Genomic DNA, 19,949 nt, shown 5'->3' with positions numbered 1-19,949 from the left:
CTCATTTTTATATGATGATCTATAGTGAGTGACCTCATAATTTTATCTTCTTCTTTATTTATGGCCCAATAATGCCTTTCTGCCAATTCTCCAAGCTGCTGAATTTATGATCCAAGAACCATGCCATGTAATCTGCAGGTTTCCTGAACACTTATATAATAATGTTCTAGAAAACTGTTGGATAACCTGCTGGCAAAAGAGATTAATGGCATTTTATTTTTTCTTTAAAATTTGGCTCTTCATTTTACGATGTAAAATGTAAATTATTTCTCCCTAAATGAATGAACATTTAATTGTTTAAATAAAATATGCTGTTTATTGGTGAATTTTCTTATATTCTCTTTGAGAATCAAATTTTAAAAGAGATATTTAAAGTCACACGCTACCACATCTAAATGTTAATTAATTAATCTATCTAATATTAAGAAGATGTTTTCTATATAGAGCAGTATTCTCTTCAATAGTGGAACTGGTTTTCATATATAAAGTATATAATGAGTCTCATCGAAGTTGTAGAATCTGAAGATGGGAATGACTACAGAGAACAAGTTATTCAAATCCTTTCCTTTATACATGAGGCTGTTCATATTTTTAGATGAGGTTTGGACAGGTTGAGAGGCTTGCCTGAGATCGTTTACTGGGTTAGTAGCAAAATTAGGATGAGAATTAGGTTCCCTTTCTCCTTTTAATAAGACAAAAGGTTCTACTTTTTAACATGTCTTACTATTACTTTCATTTGTTCATACTAAAAATTCTGACTTTGTTATAATTTGGACCAAAGGTGGATTTCCAGTTACCTTGAAAGTTTACCCATATATGGACAACAAGAGTTTGCGAGTCAAATCTAGATGAGCTGCATGATTACAAGAGACATATTCACATATCAAGAGATAACTGATTTTAAGAATGTTGAAACACTTTTTTACATATACTGAAATTACAATCTCAATTTTGAAGCTATTATTGTATTTACTTGTGATAGTGACAATTCTCTCTACTAGATAACATGAATGTCCAGATCAAGTGTAAAGACCAAGAATACTTAGAAAAGATTACTAATAAAGAACATTTATTCTACCTATGTCATGAATATTCTGGGCCCCATTAAAAGTCCTGTAAACAGTGGAGGTAGCCTCCTGACAGCCATGTTAGTTTTACATGGCTTTGATTTGCTGTTCATTGTTGACTGGACGAAGTGGATACTTGGCCCAAGCTAGGCCAATCACATTTTCTTTTCTGGAAAGTAGAAACTGGGATTCAGACATAGCCTGCCAGCCTCAGCATGTATTTTGAACTGTAATATGTAAACTCAAGAGCTGTCAGACAGCCATATGTGACTGAGAAGCAGAGAAAGCTGGTGCTCAAAGAAAAGAATGGAACAAACAGGAGGGAGCAAGTGGAACTGGAGTGAGGATTATTTCCAGTTCCTCGTTTCAGGACCCTTCTGAGGCCTGGCTGCTCTTGGGTTCCAGTGTATAGCCCTGGAATAAATAATCTTATTTAACAAATCCCTGCTGTCCTTTTCCTTCTCCTTCTCCTTCTCCTTCTCTTTCTCCTTCTCCTTCTCCTTCTCGTCCCCTCCCCTCCCCTCCCTTCCTCACTCTTCCCCTCTCTCCTTCTCCTACTACTAGATAAGTTGTTTTTGATATGTCCTCCCAATAAGTCTTAATTCAGACACTGTGTAATAGATAGCACACTCTGGAGCTAGATATATAATGCTGTTGTTGGTATTTTGGTCCACTCATGGGACAAGCCACAGTGCAGGTGAGAGAGCTTGATAATGGGATACATTTGGATAATGAGATACATTACAATAACTAAGATCCTGTGCATGAAGCTCAAGACAGACTAATTTGTAATAAGTGCCTAGTATATAATAAACAGTAATAAAGTAATATAGATTTATATTGATAAACTAGTTTATTTAGCTATGTATTAGATAGCCATATGATACTACATATATTTTGAAAGCGAAATTCAGATTTCCTTGTCCCTAATGAGCCTAAATGAAGTTTTTCTGTATTGACAAATGAGTCATGTCAATGATATTTTTGAAATAAAGAAATAATTTTGAAATTATGAACTTTTAAAACTGTGAAAAAGAGAATGCTCATTTAAACTTGTACAGACTATCTTGAAAAATTTAAAGGCACCATATTATATAAAAAAGATTTATGTCTAAAATGTACTAGACATCAAATAGCTATCTAAATGAAATATCTACGCAAATAGAATAATAATGAATTAATACTTAAAGAGAGTTTGCTATGTGCCAGGAACTGTGTTAAAATTTTTTCATTTATTAGTTCATCTGATCCTCCCTAAAATACTATAAAAAAGTTATTATGCCTGAATTACTTTAAGTTAAATGACCTGCTCAAAGTCCCACAGCTAGTAAAAGGCTGAGGTGCTATTTAAACCTAGGTAGACTATTAACTACTACACCATAATCTGAATAATAAAAGTAGACGAACTAAGACTTCTAAAAACGAAAATCTGGCAAGCTCTTGGGAAGTTTTGGAAAACAATTTTATGAAACCAAGAAAAACGCACAATCTTCTAACTAATCTTTAAAAAGATAATTTTGATTATTAGTGATTCTTACCGGGGGTTAGAAGGAGAAGGTGGATTCATTTCTTTCTGATAGTGACGACCTTGGTTGACAGGCTGTAAAAGACAAAACATTTGTGAGGTATTAATCAGCAGAATGCTCTTCACATATACTTTCACATGCATTCTTATTACTGTAATTCCTTCCTGAGAAACAATCTGAAGAAGGGCTGGTTTATGTTATAGAAGAGTCGAAGGCTGTTTTGGAGATGCAGCAAATAATGAAGTGATATATATGAGAAAACACAGGTTATTTTAATGGCCAGTCACTGGACTAGATAGCACCTATGGTGTAATCAAAGTTCATGTGTGGAATCCTCCTTCTCATGAAATTTTTATGCTGTTATCGTTCGTTGATATTTCCAGATACAGCAAAACAAAACAAGATACCTCGTGGAATTAATGCTGCATAGCCAGTATCAGCAATAACTCAGAAACTGGGGGATACAGAATATATATTTATATCTCAGTGTTAGTAAGTTTGCAAGGATAACTTCTGTTTTCATTAACAGAATTACACATGTAAATCTTAGGTCAAGGTGGTAATTTTTCCTAAGTGTATAATAAAACCTCAAGCATTAAACAATGAGCTGAAAAAGTGATGCCAATACCTAACAAAAATGTGAAATCTTAATTTTTCCCTTTGCAAGAAACCTTTAAGTTACTGTCTATTTCAAAACATAACTAAACAACTACTTCCCATGTAAGCCTTAACTTACCCCATTGGAACTTGATGTTTTTCAATTGGTCTATAAACGGGGAAAATTCCATTATATCTGATACAAATTTCTTTTCAAACATAACCTCAAAAAGTATTTTTTCCTATGTGGTTAATAACGATGTCATCGTAATATGGAAATCATTTTTAACGTTCTCATTTTATTGCAAGTTGGAATTTGGTATACATTTTTGAATTGCATTTAAAGGGCTTCAGTTAGTTCCTTACCCAATGTGGACAGCTTTAAGGTTTTCTCACCTATAATGTGTTCCCATAGTGCTGAGCTCAACCATGGTGCCTGTACATGTAGAACACTTATTCCTTGTTTTCTACATATTCCTTATTTTAATAGGTCCTAAAACATTAATGACATGGGTAATGCGAATTCTTTAGCTTAAACTGCCTTCCTCTATAAGTAATTTCATGGAAGTGTTCCTTTAATTTAAATCAAACACCCTGTCTGATAATCAGTCACTTAGCCTGACTATCCATGATGCACCATAAATTTAAATATATTCAGATATTGGTTATTGAACCAATATCAATGCATCACCATTTCAGCAATAAGAAACAGCAGCTGGGAGAACAGTGGAAGGAAAAACATGTCATAAGACATATTTGATCTCACTGGAGAAATAACACTTTTAGCAATTTGCAAGTGAAATTTAGTTCTATGATTTAGGCTTTATTATTTCAGAGCAAAGAAGGATTAGCAAGCAAAGTGCCTAACTGGTTCTCTAGACCAACTCATTCTGATGCAGAAATATTCCATATAATACATTCATTGCTATTTGTCCAGTATTTTAGCTGTACTCAGGCTATCAGTGAATGGACAAAAAAAAAAAAGCCTAGTTACTTTCAGATAACTTTTTCCATAACTCTCAAAGCATCACTGTCCTGATATTCAGCAAAATTTCCATTTTCTTAATTTTATACCATTAATTCTATTTATACCTGCCCCAACCCCCTTATTTCAAAGGACTTACTCTAACCTCTAGAGAATAGAAATATTACAGAATCCTATCTTGTTTGTAACTCGTCTGTCACTGAGACTACGTAGACTGGCCCTTTCCATGTTTGCTCATGTTTATATAAAACAGATCCAATGATACAAAGAATAAAAAGGAACACAATTATTAGATTCACATTTATAATAATTTTTAAGTGTTAGAAAAGAAACAAAACAATCAGTGGAAACTTTTTGAAGTTGTAAGGGTTGCAGACATAAATAGATAGAAAGGTAAATGAAGATATTTAGTTAAAATAATTGTAGCAATGTAACTCAGTCTGAATATCTGATTCCTTAACTTAATTTGTACTGTTGAAAACAAATGACCAAGTTGTTACTCCAAAATATTTTATTCAATAAGCAACTTAAATTTAATAATAGCCTATAATGGCAGAGCATTCTGACTTACACATGTTACTGCTATAAACTGACTCACAAACCCTAAATGCTAACGACTCAGTTGGGGAAAGATACAAGTCTTGCTTTTGAATGGGTACCATACAAAACTGGGTGGCCCCATTTCTCTATCTCTGTACATGTCTCCTAATTTCATGATCAGACTCAGGGACAGAAGAGATTATGAGAATGATTCAGCTCCTTCAAGATATTTTGGTTCCCATAACTTCGCTTTGATGCTTTGAAAGGGCAGAGCTTTCACTTGGTCGAGGTCTTTTAGTTTTCCTAGGCCCAAATCAGAATGAATGAGAATGTGCCTAATGATTTCTAAAAGCTCTCTGAACATAGTGGAGTGGGAGTGGGGAGAATATGACAGGCTGTCTGAAGCCAGATGTCTCTCTCCACAAATGGAAATAGATATGTTTCCATACGTATGCAGCAGTAAACGTATTTCTACTATTTCTAGTAGCAGAACCTCCTGTGAAAGCACCAGTTAAAAAAATAAAATTGATTTTTTGATTTTGTAGCTCAGCTACATTTAGAGAATACCCTAAGCAGCAGCAAGGGATAGCAACCAATACCTACAAATAATTATAATAATGGCAGTAACTGATATTTATTGAGCACCTACTCTGTGTTAAACCCTTGATAGATATTTTCTCATTTGATCCTCACAGTAATTCTATGAAATAGATAGGGGTTAACAACCTCATCTAACAAAAGAGGAAATTCAGATACTGGGTGTTAACTCAAGGTCATGCCAGCCAGGAAATACTGGAGCCAGAGATTGAATCCAGGCTGTCTGATTCCACAATTTGCCCTAGTAACCACTGGGCTGTAGGGCTTAACCTTGCTCAGGGGTTCACCTAGAGTAGTGAATACCTAAGTTTTTGAATAACAAATATAACAAAATCTGTTTATGTTAAGCTAAAAAAAAAAAAAATAAATAAATAAAAAGAGAAGTGGTCCCAAAATACATTTATTTGAATTATAGAAGACTACCTCCTTATCATAAATTAAGTTCATTTGATTTCATTCTTATGGCAGGGTAGTATATATTTAAAATTAAAAAAGTAAGTTTTTCTACATTGCTAAATTTGGGACAAACATAAGATATAATAGACAGTACTCTGAGAATGAGGAAAGTTTATTTCATGGGGTGACTTTCATAGTCGCTAAACACAGAACAACTTGCACATTTCAATATTTTCTCGTGACAGCTCAGATATTAGGCAGACTCTAATATCAGTTTTCGTATATCATTTCTATAGTGGTATAAGACATCTGCTCATCTGATTTATCTGCAGCTTAGTACAATCAACTACTTACCTTTCTAGTTTAGGAGAATTAAAAGAAAACTCATTACACCTAAAGTTAATGAATCTGTAGATCAGAACAAATTAAGACCCATTAACTATAACGAGCCTGAAATGTCAATATATTACATATTGGACACACAGCAGCCAGTAATCATCACGTAAAACATTGATGAGCAAAGAAATGGAACAGATCTTAGAAACTCGTCCTTTTGGTGGCGCTGTTGCCATGCACTAGTGTCAGAAAAACGCCATTCATATAAAATTAACTACTAGTGAACACAAAAGAAGCTTTGCTTTTCCATGATCAAGCTGCTAGAAATTTTGGGTGAGGGAGAAAAGTAAAGGCTAAATAAAAGAACAGGAGATAAGATAATCTTGCCATGTTAAAAGGTAAAGACAATATTTTCATGTTATGTAAAACCTATGAAAATGGCAATAATGTTCAAGGTTAATCAAGACCATACATAACTTGTCTGAGAACCTCACCATCTGCTTGTAATTTTATTAAGTGCATTTTGCCTCATTTTTCTCCAAATATTGTGCTCTGCAATATGCCATTTGATGGATGCATGTGATAAGTTTTTTGTTTGTTTTGTCTTTTTGATTTTTTAAATAAGCTGAACAGACTAATGTGCTTGACATTACGTTTTACGAAATTGTTAAAGAATGATGGCTTTGGAGCATCTGCTTATAGGGTGGTATGCATGTGAGTCATGCTTTTCTTGAATCTGGGTTAGAGGTGGGACAGAGAAATAATGAAAGAGTTTGTTTGTAAAGCTCTGAGGGGTCAGTTTGAATTCTAATGGTCAAGCTCACATCAAAAAAAGAACAACAGAATCTCTGCCCACCCTTACAATCTCAGTGGTTATGAAAAAGGAAAATGTCCTCGAAATCTTTCCCGATCACTCAAGTGGCCCTTTGAGGAGAATAACTTGGGGGAGCAGCAGATTACAGTTAGCATGAACTTACTTTGTTAGGCACTGGGCACGTGCATTTCATGCTCTCATTTCAATTCTCAATATGCCAATATAAAGAAGGCCCTTTATCATTCCCATTTTATAGGTGATTGTGCCATTAAATGGTAGAGCTGGGATATGAGCCCAGGTTGGCTGATGTAGAATCTATAGTTTTTGGTCATCACATGAAGCTGTTTCCATTGATAGCTATTCCTTTTTTAAATATAGAAACCACATACACACACACACATGCACACGCACACACATATGACATGGTTTTTAAGCTATTGTCAATCAAAATGTCTCACCAAAATAAAATTCACTTAAAAATCCATTATAACCAACTCCTAACTCCCTTCTTATGGCTGTCTAGAGCCCAGTTTTTGAATAAATCTCATGAGGGTTACTCCTAACAGAAACCCTCCAAAATTGATTACTTGTAGCCTGGTCTCCATAGAAGTTGTAAAGTATTGTTTTAATTGAGTTTGGTTCTAAGTAACTCTGAAAAATTTGTCTGTCAAAGGCCAATAGGCTTGATTTTTTTTTTTAAGCATGAGATGCCTATAAAAGTCAATTTGCTATGAAAAATATGGTTACATTTAATTATACTTTTAAATGACTAATTTATTATATCTAAACACCTTTTAAACAGTATATATTACTCTGAACTGTACCGATGCTGAGGGAAGCTGAGGAGGCAAAGCTTGTAGCAAACACAATAGATTTTGCTAAAGACTTCATTTTACTCTGCATGGGCTTTCTGGTTTCAGACTACAGTGTGTGTGAAGTTCTTAATAAAGGTGCTAAACTGAATGTGACCTGCCTAAATCTCTTTTAAACTATTGGTCATTAAGCCCTGCCCCGAGGGAGATTTTTCCTTTGTGTATATATTCAATATCCATTTATTAAGTTTTGAATGTAAGATATTACCTGCATCATTCAGGATTTATTCAAGCATACCAAAAGAATCTTAATATTATTGATTGATTCATTCAACCAACCACTAATGACCAGCAGTGACTGAGTGTGACCTCATGCCAGGCTTTGTGCTCAGCATGGTCCCACCTTCAAGGAGCTCATAACCAGGGCTGGGGGATATTGGTAACAATGGTAACCTGATGTGGCAAGTGCTACTATTGACCCTGAAGATAATGGGAACCCAGAGAAGAAAGAAATAATTCTGTGCAAGGGTGTTTGAGGATCAGGAGGGTTTCATAAAGCAGTGACATTTGACTTGGGCCTTTAAAAAAAAAAGGAGTATTCTAGGTAGAGAAGAGGAATGGACTGTCTCTAGGCAGAGGAAAGAGCATGAGCAATGAATGGCATGATTGCCATGATCTGGATGAAAGGCATGGCAGCGATGGGCAAGCTGCGCAGTGTGGCCAGAGTATGGAGTAGCTTGTTGGGTGGGAGGTGGTAGTGATGCTGAGGGAAGGGAGAACTCATTTTGAGTCCTGCTCAAGGTAACAGAGTAACGAAGGCCCTAAGATGAGGTTATCTTGTTAAAGGAGAGACTCCACCCTCACCGCCAAAGATTGAATTCTATTCCTTTTCAGAACTTGGAATTCTTTTCCCTCTCTTTCTACATGGTGAACCTGTACCCATTCTTGAACTCTGGCTTAACTGTAGTTTTCTCTGTGAAATATCCTGAAACCAACAGGTGGAATTAATTACTCCCTCTCACATGTTGCCAGTACTCTTTATTCTATTATCACTCACTACCCTGACTTACTGTTTACACTCTGTTTCCCTCCAATTTGATGAACATCTCAAGACTGGGCAAAGTTTTATTTGTATCCCCAGCATAGTCCACAGCATGTTGTACCACTCAAAAAAAAAAAATATGTGGAATGAGTTAATGTGAGACGGACAAGCTAGGTTGTGGTGAGCGTCATCATGGAGATATTCCTGGCTCTAGTGGCAGAAGGGAAGTCTGTCTCTCACAACAAGGCCCGGAAAAGGGCTACAGAAGGCCTTGGAACTTGAGAGATAATCAGATACAAGATACAAGGATGTGTGCAGAGTGCGTTTAAGGTATCACAACTAGGACTAAAGTCTGAGTGAAAAGGTGGTGAGCAGTGAGAGGTGAGACTGGAGAAAGGGGCGGGTCTCAGATCGTGGGGGGCCCGTATGCCAAACTAAAAAGGCGATGTTATGAGAAGGCTTTATGCAGGTACGATCAGATTCCGGCTTTGGAAAGATCACTAGTGTGCAGGTACGATCAGATTCCGGCTTTGGAAAGATCACTAGTGTGAATAATAATGATACTAACAATGACAACTAACCTTAATTTATTAAATGCTTATTATGTCTCAGATACAGTGCCAAGTGCTTTACAAGGTCATAGCTTGGATTTGAACCTTGGCAATATGACTTCAGAGCAGATGTTCCTAACCGTCAGGCTATGGTGCTTGAACCAGAGGCACAGAGGTATTGGGAGACCGTTGAAGGAATGTGGATAAAAAACAAAGTGCCAAGGCTATGGTATTAGTTAAAGAGAGTTCAGACAGAAAAAGTAAAGAGGATTCTTAGGATTCAGAGATCAACTGGGTATGGAAAATGAAGGAGTGGGAGAAGTGGAGGCGTCTTCCAAATTTCTGGTTTGGGTGCCCGCACAGATGGGGGCACCATAACTGAGATACAAAAAAAGCAGGATATTATTATAATAAAGTTATGAGTTCTTTCATTTCTTCTAGAGGGAAAGGTGTGAGCTCTCAGAAGCACAGCAATGGTTCTTGCAAATTGCTCTATTTAAACTCTGTATGAGCAACAAGATGCAGAAGTTCATTAAGGAATATAATTTTCCATTTGGTGATAGTTCCAATACTGAAATAGACTGAATTTGATGCAATATTAAACATATTTTCTGAATACCAAAGGTAGGTTTTTAAATTATTTTCTCTGTCTAAAAAATAGATTTTTTGCAATTTCTCATTTGGTCAAATAGAGGGGTTATTAAGTTCATTACCGATGGTGTTATTTTTGGCCATATACTTTTGTAGTGGAGTAGTTGTCATGCATGAGGACTTCAGTCCTTGCTAGAACAGGACAGTGATGAGAACACTGTATCCAGGGCAACCAAGATTTCAGCCTTGTCAGTTCATAAATAATCATTCCTCAGCTTGCCCTTTGTAAGGTTGGGCTCTGAGCTACTTCATGACAGAATGAGCTCGTTCAGGAGGCCACTGTTCTCTTTCTTTTTTTCGGTTTAAATGACTGCTGAGGAATATTTTATAAGAAAGGCAATGTTTCAATTCCATTGTAAACTGCATTGGCGAAAATCTGTAACCTACTCTTGCGTCCTTAGCTCTGGCTACAAGGATTCTCTGAGTAACCAGCATACAGGGGTACTTTTTCTGGGTGGGTAGATGCTCTTTGGCACCAAAGGTGCTTGAGGCATCATGTGTGGTTGGTCATTCAATTTAATGAACCTAAGGCAAGAAAAACCTGGAGGGTGGACAAGGTGGGGACAAAGAACACTAATGAAAAATTAACAGCATTCCCCCCACAGCTCCTTAGAGCCGATGAGAATTCCTCTTTCAATAAGACTTGTAAGTTGTCTCCAGAGCAGAAATCTCTCCTTCTGCTGGATATCCATAGCACTCATTTGACAACTGAATCACATATCAAGAAGTCATCGTATCACGGTGGTTAGGATCTCAGACTCAGGAGTCACGCTAGTTACGAATCACTTTACTCAAGGGCCTCATTGTTCCCATCTCGAAATAGGAACTCGATAGTGCTTCCCACATAGAACAGCAGTGAGGAGTAAATTAGATAACACATGTAAGGCCCAGTGTCAGGGACTCTAAGATTACTAAGATCTACAAAAATATTGGAGACCTGGAAAAAAATTAGCTTTAAAATTCAAAGCGAAAATTGCAAAATTAATACATATTTAATTAAATACTAAATACATAATTTATTCATTTGAACTCAATCTCTACATATTTTATATAAATATGAATCAAAGTTACACAATTTTATATTTCCTTTCCAAAACTGCATAGTAAGAAAGTTATATTTATTGTTCGATGAAAGTGCATTTTAATATGTTTGATCTGATGTTGAATGTGACCTTATAAGTAAATGTTCCTTGGGCCTATGCAAGTCTTAAAATGTCTCTTGGTGCTTAATAATTACCATTATTTTAAAATGATTTTATTATTCTGCCTTATGATGTCTCTTGTGCTGTACAGGACTGTCCTGTCTATGTTTCTGCTTTGTCTTTCCAATTAAGCCAGAATATCCTTGAGGACAGCATGTTGGAGAATGGACTGAGTCACAACACTGAGCTCTGTTCTGGGATGCAACACTGGCCAGCTGTGGAAAGATGGGCCCAGGATTTAGTTTCTTCAACTGAAAAACAGGAAGACTTTGACCTGCTCCAACTCCTCTGCTGGTCCATAGTGAGGATGATGGGCTATATTTAAAAGTGCTTTAACTGTATAAGCAGATGGGAAAATATAAGCCGATGAGGGGTCTGCAGTGTCTATCACGGCTCTTAGGCACAGGGAGGGGTCAGTAAAATCTGGTGACTTCTATAGAAGTTTCTCTTCTGCACTCAAATCCAAGCAATACTGAGTACACCTACAATCTCTTCCTCTTTGTTCATTCATTTAACGAATATTCATTTAACACATATTGAGCCTCTCCTATGTGCCAGAGCTTATACTAGGAGCTGCGGATCCAATAGGATGTCCAGAGTAAAATTATTTTTTTTTCTCTCCATGTATGGTTCTATACATCACAACACAATGTATATTATCTGACAGTAAATAAGTCAATTTAATAAAAGACAATACTCCCACACCTAAAAGACTGTTTCAGAGTGGGTTCTGAATTATTTCCCGTAGGAGTGTTCTCATTTTGGCCCTGGTTTTCCCAGGCAAGGCCGAGCTTTGTTAGAAAAAAGCTTGCTTCTACTTAATGCAATAAACAAAGACGCAAAGCCCTGGACTCACAGGCGGCAGGCAGGAGTTCCAGGTGGTTGTGTCGTCACTGCTGGTACTTATGCTGACATTACAGTTGTCAACCTGGGATGCACTCAGGACATGGGAAGCTCCAGCGTCCTCTAGTTCTTCATTCTGTTGCCGCCGGAGGCTTGCCAGCATTTGCAACTCAGATTCACTCATTTGGCTGGGCTGATAGTTTCTCCAGTCATATTCCTGATCGGGAAAGAAAAAATTGACAGAGCAAAGGGTCACTTGACCTTTCTTAATTTTACTGGCTACCAACAAATGCTACTACACAGCCTTAGCCTCCTCAATGGCTCCCACTGACAGAGGCCAGATCTTTACCAAGCCTTTATACGATGCCTATTCCATCTGCCTCACCTTGTCTTTTTGCTCCTGACATGTCAGCCATACTGTCCTTTGTTAGGATCCTCCAAAGCATCAAACCTATGTCTGCCTTAGTGCCTGTGTACATGTTAGTCCCCTGAGCCCCATGTGCTGACTAACTCTTAGGCACTTTTTAGGTCCCAAATTATGTGTCACTTCTTTGGGGAAGCCTTTTCTGACAACCACAAACTGGGTCAGCTCTTCCGTATTATGTACTCTCATAGAATCTTAAAGTGTTAATTTTTAACATCTATTGCAATTGCAGTTATGTAATTGGTTTTGGGGTAGTCTATGGGCTGTACAAAGGAAGCACCATGACTGTTTTAGTCCTATTGTACTTCCCATGTCTGGTGCTCGACCAGTATTTGAGGATTGACTAAATAAAAATTCAAAACAGTTTTTGAAAACGAAAAATCACTTCCCATAAAAATGTCCAGTTTACAAGACAATTGATGAATTTCATCATTGTCAACATTATAACCAAATACATTCAATTTACAGTAAGACTAAGAATGACTAATGCTGTTAAAAGCCATCAAATAAAATATGAATTTAAGATGGGAACATGTAAGGATTGAAAGCCAGAAAGACCTCACAGCTACAATAAACACTTTTACTAATATGGACTTTACTATATATGTAATCTGTCAGGCATATTTTTTTTTCAAGAATGGTACCACAAATCTTTAGAGGCTAATATAAATATTCTTTTACTATATAGGGAAGAAATTAGCATATGGAATTTTCAAAACGTCTCCTTTGTCTCTGGCTTAAATCAAATTGGATAACATTAATTTCAACATTGCTAAAATGTTAGCATCATATATGAACAGTGTGATTTATATCCAGGACTGACATATAACTTAAAACAATCTTGGAATTTTCTTATACATCTGAAAACATTGGTTGTGCTCAAAAATTTTTTTTCTACAACACACGAGAAGTTTTTAGACATTCTAACTTCTACACTTACTTTCTCAGAGTCTGCTTTAAGACAACTACTGCCTTCTCTTCCTTTCTGCCTCACAGAGATGTACAAATTTAAGAAAATATAATCTTGAAAAAAGTTCTTGGCATTTCTGTGACATTAAAAGCTTTTTAATAAAACATCACCATCAGCATTATTTGGGGGTTGTGATAGCTTGTGATCTAATAATGTGATGTGGAGATTTTCTGGAAAGTTGCCTGTGAAGACTCGGTTAAATCCTTACAGTTCATGGCTCCAGCAGCTTGGCACCCTGAGAGGCCATGCAATCTCTAAGAGGAGATTTTATGAGTATTTAACATGCTTTGAGAGTTCTTGGAGCAAAACAGATATCACAAGAAGAAGAACAAAATTTATATTACAGTGAAAAACACTAAAAATAAAAAAGAGAAAATAGAAATAATTTAAATTCAAAAGAAATAACTAGGGGGCAATAAACACAAGAAGAGATGCTCAACATCATTGTCATTAGAGAAATACAAATCAACACCACAATGGGATATCATTTACACCCACTAGGACTGTTATAATACAAAAGATAGACAGTAACAAGTGTTGGCGAGGACATGGGGAAATTGGAATCTGCATTCTTCGTGGCAATATACAATGGTGCAGCCACTATGCAAATCAGTTTGGCGGTTCCTCAAAATGCTAAATATGGGCCATGTGGCCCAGCACTTGATTCCTGGGTATATACCTAAGAGAACCGAAAATGTATGTTCATACAAAAAACTTGTACATGGATGTTTCATAGCAGCATTATTTATCATAGCAAAAAAGTGGAAACAACCAAATGTCCACCAGCTAATAAATATTTTTCTTTATCCACATAATGAAATCTAGCCATAAAGAGTAATGAAGTACTGATACATGTTACAACATGGATAAACCTTGAAAACATTATACTAAGTAAAAGAAGCCAGAGACAAATTGTCATAGATTCTGTGCGTCCATTTACATGAAACATCCAGAATATGCAAATACATGAGACAGAAAGCATATTTGTGGCTGCTAGCGGCTGGGGAGAGAGGGAATGGGGGGTGACTACCAATGGGTATGGGGTTTCTTTTTTGAGTGATACAAATGTTCTGAAATTAGGTTGTGGTGATGGTTACAGAATTTTGTGAATGTACTAAGAACTCCTGAACCGTACACCTTAAAAGGGTGAATTTTATGGCATATATATTGTATCTCAATAAAAAAGGTAGTTCTGTAATCAGATGTGAAAACAAACCAGTTGCTTGACTTTGAGCTCAACAGTGATCAAGTAACTTGCTGTCTTTCACTTCAGTTTTTCTGTTAAGAAACAGAACTAAACATTTTAATGAGTCACATAGGTTTGTTATTTGGTTTGTCATAGCCAATACATGCTTTTGCGATGAAAAAGCAAATTTTATTTTCATTTTTACAATTTTTCTTAAGAAAGCTTTAATATTTAGTAGATTAATCCATCCCTTCGATTTATTTATTTAATCCACAAGCCTGTACTGTGACTGAGGTACAACCCTAGGTGTTGTGACAGAAAAGCAAGAGAGAATGGAGCAGTGATTAAGCCAGAGAGATTTGAGTCTGGGCCCTAGTTCCACCATTTACCAGCTGTATATGCTTGGGCAAATTACCTAACCTCTCTGTGTCTCAGCTTCTTTATCTGTAAAATGGAACCATCGTATATACCTCATGGAATTTTCAGTTGCCTAATTGAAATAATGTATATCAAATTCTTAGCATAGTACCTGCCAAACTAAGGGTCTCCAAACTTATGATGTGTACCTTCGTCAGAAAATGTTTGAGTATGTACCTTCTGATATGTGGTTATTTTTAAACACATGTACAACTATATTAAAATAGTATGTATAGTATAAAACATACATAAAAAATAGAAATAAAAATTGTAGAGCTTAAAAAGATAACAGGAAATAGTTTAAAATTTTTCTTCCTGAAGCCCAAAAGATTATTTTTGGTACATATTTTCTAGGGTGAGTACAATCCTCTCAGGAGACCACTGAGAGGTCAATCAATACATATGCTCTTTGTTATTCTTATTCTTTCTTCTCATTTTCTCTATCCTCTTCCATCCAGTCTTCCATGTACTCTGCTAAGACTATGCTGGGAGTATAGAGAAAATAAGACACCTCTGTCCTCATGGAGCTCAGAGTCTAGAAAGGGAGGCATAATAGGTATTATAAATCAGAGTATTAGAATGTACCATGATCAAAACTACAACAGCGATACGACTAAGAGGAATACAGCACAGCAGGGACTACCTGCCCAGTAGTATTAGAAAAAGCCTCACAGAAGTCTAAGGTGGCATTTGATAGTAATTTTATTTGTTCACAAATGCAATGAGTGGTCTTCAGAGGGAGTGAATTCACTCCACCACTGGCAAGGCAGAAGCAGAGGCTGGGGAAATAATAGCTGGCTGGAATACTGCAGTAATCCGCAGTGGTGAAAACAGATTGATTCATTAATTTATTCCACAAATACTTACTGAGACCCTATTATGTGTCAGGAACTGTGGTGCTAAGTTTGCTTAGAACTCTATATTTCCATGATTTTATTTCATACAACAGTAATAGTGTATTCTGACAACATCCTGGAAGGGGCAGCCAAAAATGAGCAAGAGAGAAAGAAACGACTTTCTCCAGGGTCATGAATAGAGCAACTGGTGGCAGAGACAGGTAATTACATAGTCCCCTGACACATTCTTGATTTGCAATCCTTTAAACCATTTCTAAATCACCAGAAAGGCTAAATCATTCACTAATTATTTTAAAGGCTTGCAATAAAGTCTTCACATTAAAGTGGACTCCAGCACAAGACGTCATCTAACTAAATTATGCAACTGCTGAGAGGCAAAGTGCCTTCTGTAATTCTATCTCTGAAAGGCTCAAAATGCTATGTATAACCCAATTTCATCTCAAAATATCCTTGTAGGAAAGAGGGGAGACATTATCAATCAGATTTGTTTTAGGAAAAAGTAATGGGCTCAGGGCTATGTAATTCAGCTGTTCTCAGATTCCCAGGCAAGTCCTTACCCCACGAAGCCATTCAAGCTTTTCATTTTCATTGATCTTTCTTCAGACATTATTAGGAGCCTAAGACAGTGAGAGGACAAAGACAAGTAAAATGTGGCCCCTGCTTTCACAGGCCTTACCATTTAGTAGGGCAATTAAGAGCTATAAAGAAATTAGTATAAAATAAGGTAGCATATATGAAGATATAGCATTAATAATCAAACAGAACCTTGATAATGATTAAAAGGAAAACTGGTAACTCCAGCAAATAATAAAACACAACAAACAACAATAACCTTTCAACTTGATGCTTTTTGCTTAATTTCTCTTCTCAAGATTTTAAGACAGACTAGCTTAATTGATCAAACATCTGCCTATAGAATTCTGTGAGCCTCAGATAAGAACCAATTCTACTGAAATGTGGGTGACACAAGGCTAAGTTTACAATGGTGGCACAGATCCAAAATGAGACATGGCCATGGGTTAATAAAATCAGAGAAAGAAACTCATTCTATTCTATATGGACAAGAGTGTCATAAAATTGGGATAAAATTGGGTTGAATTCTCCTGGAGCCTGTAAAATTGCTGAGACTCTCATTGTGAATCAGGTTTGCACAGTGACAGTGCCTGATACTCACAGCATAGGGGACATCATGTTGCAGAAACTCTTAATAAAAGGTTTACCAAACAATCCCTGACTCTATTCTCTTAAGTTACAGCAAGACTTAAAGAGGGTGTTGGTTGTTTTAACAGAATATAATATAAAAGGCAACGTTAGAAAAGGGAGATATACCAAATATCCTGACGTTAAAAAAAGAGAGAGGCCACTTCTTGTAGGTTCAGTCAAGGTTTCATGGAGGAGATGGTCTCTCAGCTTGGCCTTGAAGAATAAGGATGATATGGCAGCATATTCTAACCGTCAGGCAGGAAAACATGGGGGCAAGCTATGAATAAGGAGCTTATAATCATAGAAAGCATTAGACTAGAAATATACATCATTTTAGAAATGAAATCAGTTATCCTGTTCCCAAAGTAACAAAAATGGAAATTTAATCTAAACCCGATAACTCCAAATGGCTTCTACTTCCCTGCTCAAGTCTTATGGAAAGTCTGCGCATCCAGCAGAAGACATTTTTAATAGTTTCCAAATGGAAACTACACAAATGCCCAGCAATAAATAAATAAACGGTGTGATAGTCACATAGTAGCACACTACATTTCAATGAAATGAGTGATATATTGAATCTCACAAGCAAAATGCTAAGTGAGAGAAACGAGACACAAGAGTATACACTGGTAAAAATAGTCTTGGGGTTCAGGGGTGGGTTGAGAGGGGAGAGTGATAGGGGTAGTGACAGGCAGAGAGCACAACCGGGCTTCTGGGGTGCTGGTATTATTCTCTTTCTTGATCTGGGTGATGGTCACATGGGTTTGTTCAGTTTGTGAAAATTCATCAAAGTATATGTTTATGATATGCATACTCTCTGTGACCAAGAAGAACAAAAAAATCTAAGACTCACAAAGAAAGTTCCTAGGAAGTGGTTATTGGCACCTTACTCTGGACTGTCTTAGTAGGTTAAAAAGATGCATTTTGTAAATGTGGCTGGGCAGTCAGTATCACTGGTAGTTTAAATTTGTATCTATTATTAAGAGTTTTGAAGCTGTAATTAGGAAGTTTTGGAAGTGTTTTTGAACCCCAACATGACAGCAAGAAAAGTCGTAGGAGTCTATTTTCCAAAGCTAATTTTAAACTTTAATTGGCATTTAATTTGATGATTAATCTTCTCCCTATTGCTATTTGCAGACAGTGTTTAATTTTTACATTGACATTTTAAATAATAGCTGATGGTAAATTAGTGTTCCAAGGCATCTCTTCACCAACTAGCATTCCTTGAAGACTTGTTTCAAATCCCTGAGGAACATATGCCACACAAAAGTTTGCCCTGATTCACTGGGGACACAGGCCCACTAACAAGAATGAAGAGAAGACAGAAGCCACAAATGTGAACTGTGACACATATCTGAGCACATAACTCATTCACAATATATGGTATCTTTCAGCATGTGTTTCACCATGCAAAGAAATAAATCAAAACTTAAAGACACAGCCACAGAACAACTTGAAAAACTTTGCTAAATTTAAGGGATGGAATTTACACAGCATAAATCAGGAGTCAGGTGTTAGAAAGAACCAACTGGTCAGAATCAGGATCATGTTTTACGTCAATGGCATTCCTGTGGACCTAGGCGTAATCAGCCCCAATGCTGCCTCTGAAATGTCTGTCATCAACATTTCAGCTTATGATGTGGAGACACTTCACAATCTCTGACTCAATCCACATTTCATTATTTATGTATACTAATCCCTTAAGAATGTCTCAGGTAGAAAATTCTTGGGTAGTTAAACCCAATAGTGGCAAAATTCCTTGTAAAGATAACTATTTATCTCATATATGTGACTCTCTTTTTTAGGGGGGTGGGGCAAGAAGGGATTAAAAAAAAAGATTTTTATATTGATGTGCTATATTTGCATAGAATACCCTTTTCGTCTATGACCTAAAAAGAAATAAAGAAATATACTTTCATACATTTTGCCTTGGTAGTCAGCATGCTAATTTTCAGAAAGAATTTTCTAGCAAACATAGTTAACCTCTTCTTATTAACCTCAAAGTGAGTTGATAAACAATTTGTAATTTCCAGCACCTATCTTCTGAGTTCAAGGTACTTCCTGAGTCTAACAATAAACTATACACTGGAAGGAATCTAGTAAAACCAAATTAAACTGGTTTTATGTTATATTCAAGGATATGCCCTCTATAAGGTGACTGAAGTATAGTATAGTAGCCATTCAATAAATGGTAGCTTAAAATACTTAAAGAACCAGGAGGAAAACAATTACTGAAACTGCTTGTAGAAATGAAAATAGTAGAGGTAAGCCGACTGATGATTCTAGAATGGGAAGATGATAACTTAGAGTAAGTGTGAACTGTTTTAGACTGTAAAACAGTTTGGTTGTAATACAGTAATGACATAGACTAACATCTGTGCATGTTTCTGCAGGTTACTGTAGAGCTTAAAGTGGCAACAGAAGTTAAGTTGCTACATGATCACAAAATTTTGTCAGTAGCCTTTCATTGGGGCGGGAGGGGGTGTCTAGTGTGGTGGGAGATGCATCGGCTTTTCTGACCCAAAATCCTGGGTTTGACACTGCTCTGTCACTTATTAGATGCGAACAAGCTAAAGCCTCTCTGCTTCCTTATCTGTCAAACAGGAATCAGTAAGGCCACTCATGAGGGATGAATATGGAGACTGGAGATAAAATGAGGGACACTTTGTAGAGGGCCCGAGACATGGCAAGTGTCCCAAATCCTTAAAGCAACAAACAAGGTTCTTAATCAAAGATCTCAATGTGTTTAGGAAATATTGTCAGCCTAGCACCTGTTACACAAAGTAGGAAAATGGCAAGTATGACTCGCTCCTATTTAAAATAAGGAAAACCAAAACATCAAAGAAGATGGATTTCTCCAATAAACATTTGACTACTAGGATGCTAATCTTCGCATTATAATGTTGAAGAACTGACAGTGAAATGTTACAATG

The 19,949-nt window shown here is 36.5% G+C and overlaps 1 protein-coding gene across 4 annotated transcripts in view; it reads right to left on the bottom strand.

The window, feature by feature from the left end:
* Nucleotides 1-19,949, bottom strand: part of CUNH3orf67 (chromosome unknown C3orf67 homolog) — a 213,627-nt gene that overhangs the window by 37,740 nt on the left and 155,938 nt on the right. For 3 of the 4 annotated variants that reach the window (XM_023537616.1, XM_011371753.2, XM_011371756.2), the window contains 2 exons: nt 11,973-12,176; nt 2,606-2,667 (listed from right to left, as the gene is read on the bottom strand). In XM_023537616.1, the coding sequence (XP_023393384.1) occupies nt 2,606-2,667; nt 11,973-12,176 (266 nt within the window). Of the gene's footprint in view, nt 1-1,139; nt 1,237-2,605; nt 2,668-11,972; nt 12,177-19,949 lie in introns of those variants that run through there. The other variant, XM_023537614.1, reaches the window with a different exon arrangement.

The sequence above is a fragment of the Pteropus vampyrus genome, unplaced genomic scaffold (genome assembly GCF_000151845.1).
Source record: "Pteropus vampyrus isolate Shadow unplaced genomic scaffold, Pvam_2.0 Scaffold195, whole genome shotgun sequence".
NCBI classification, from domain to species: Eukaryota; Metazoa; Chordata; class Mammalia; order Chiroptera; family Pteropodidae; genus Pteropus; species Pteropus vampyrus.
This window is presented reverse-complemented; position numbering and strand designations above follow the sequence as displayed.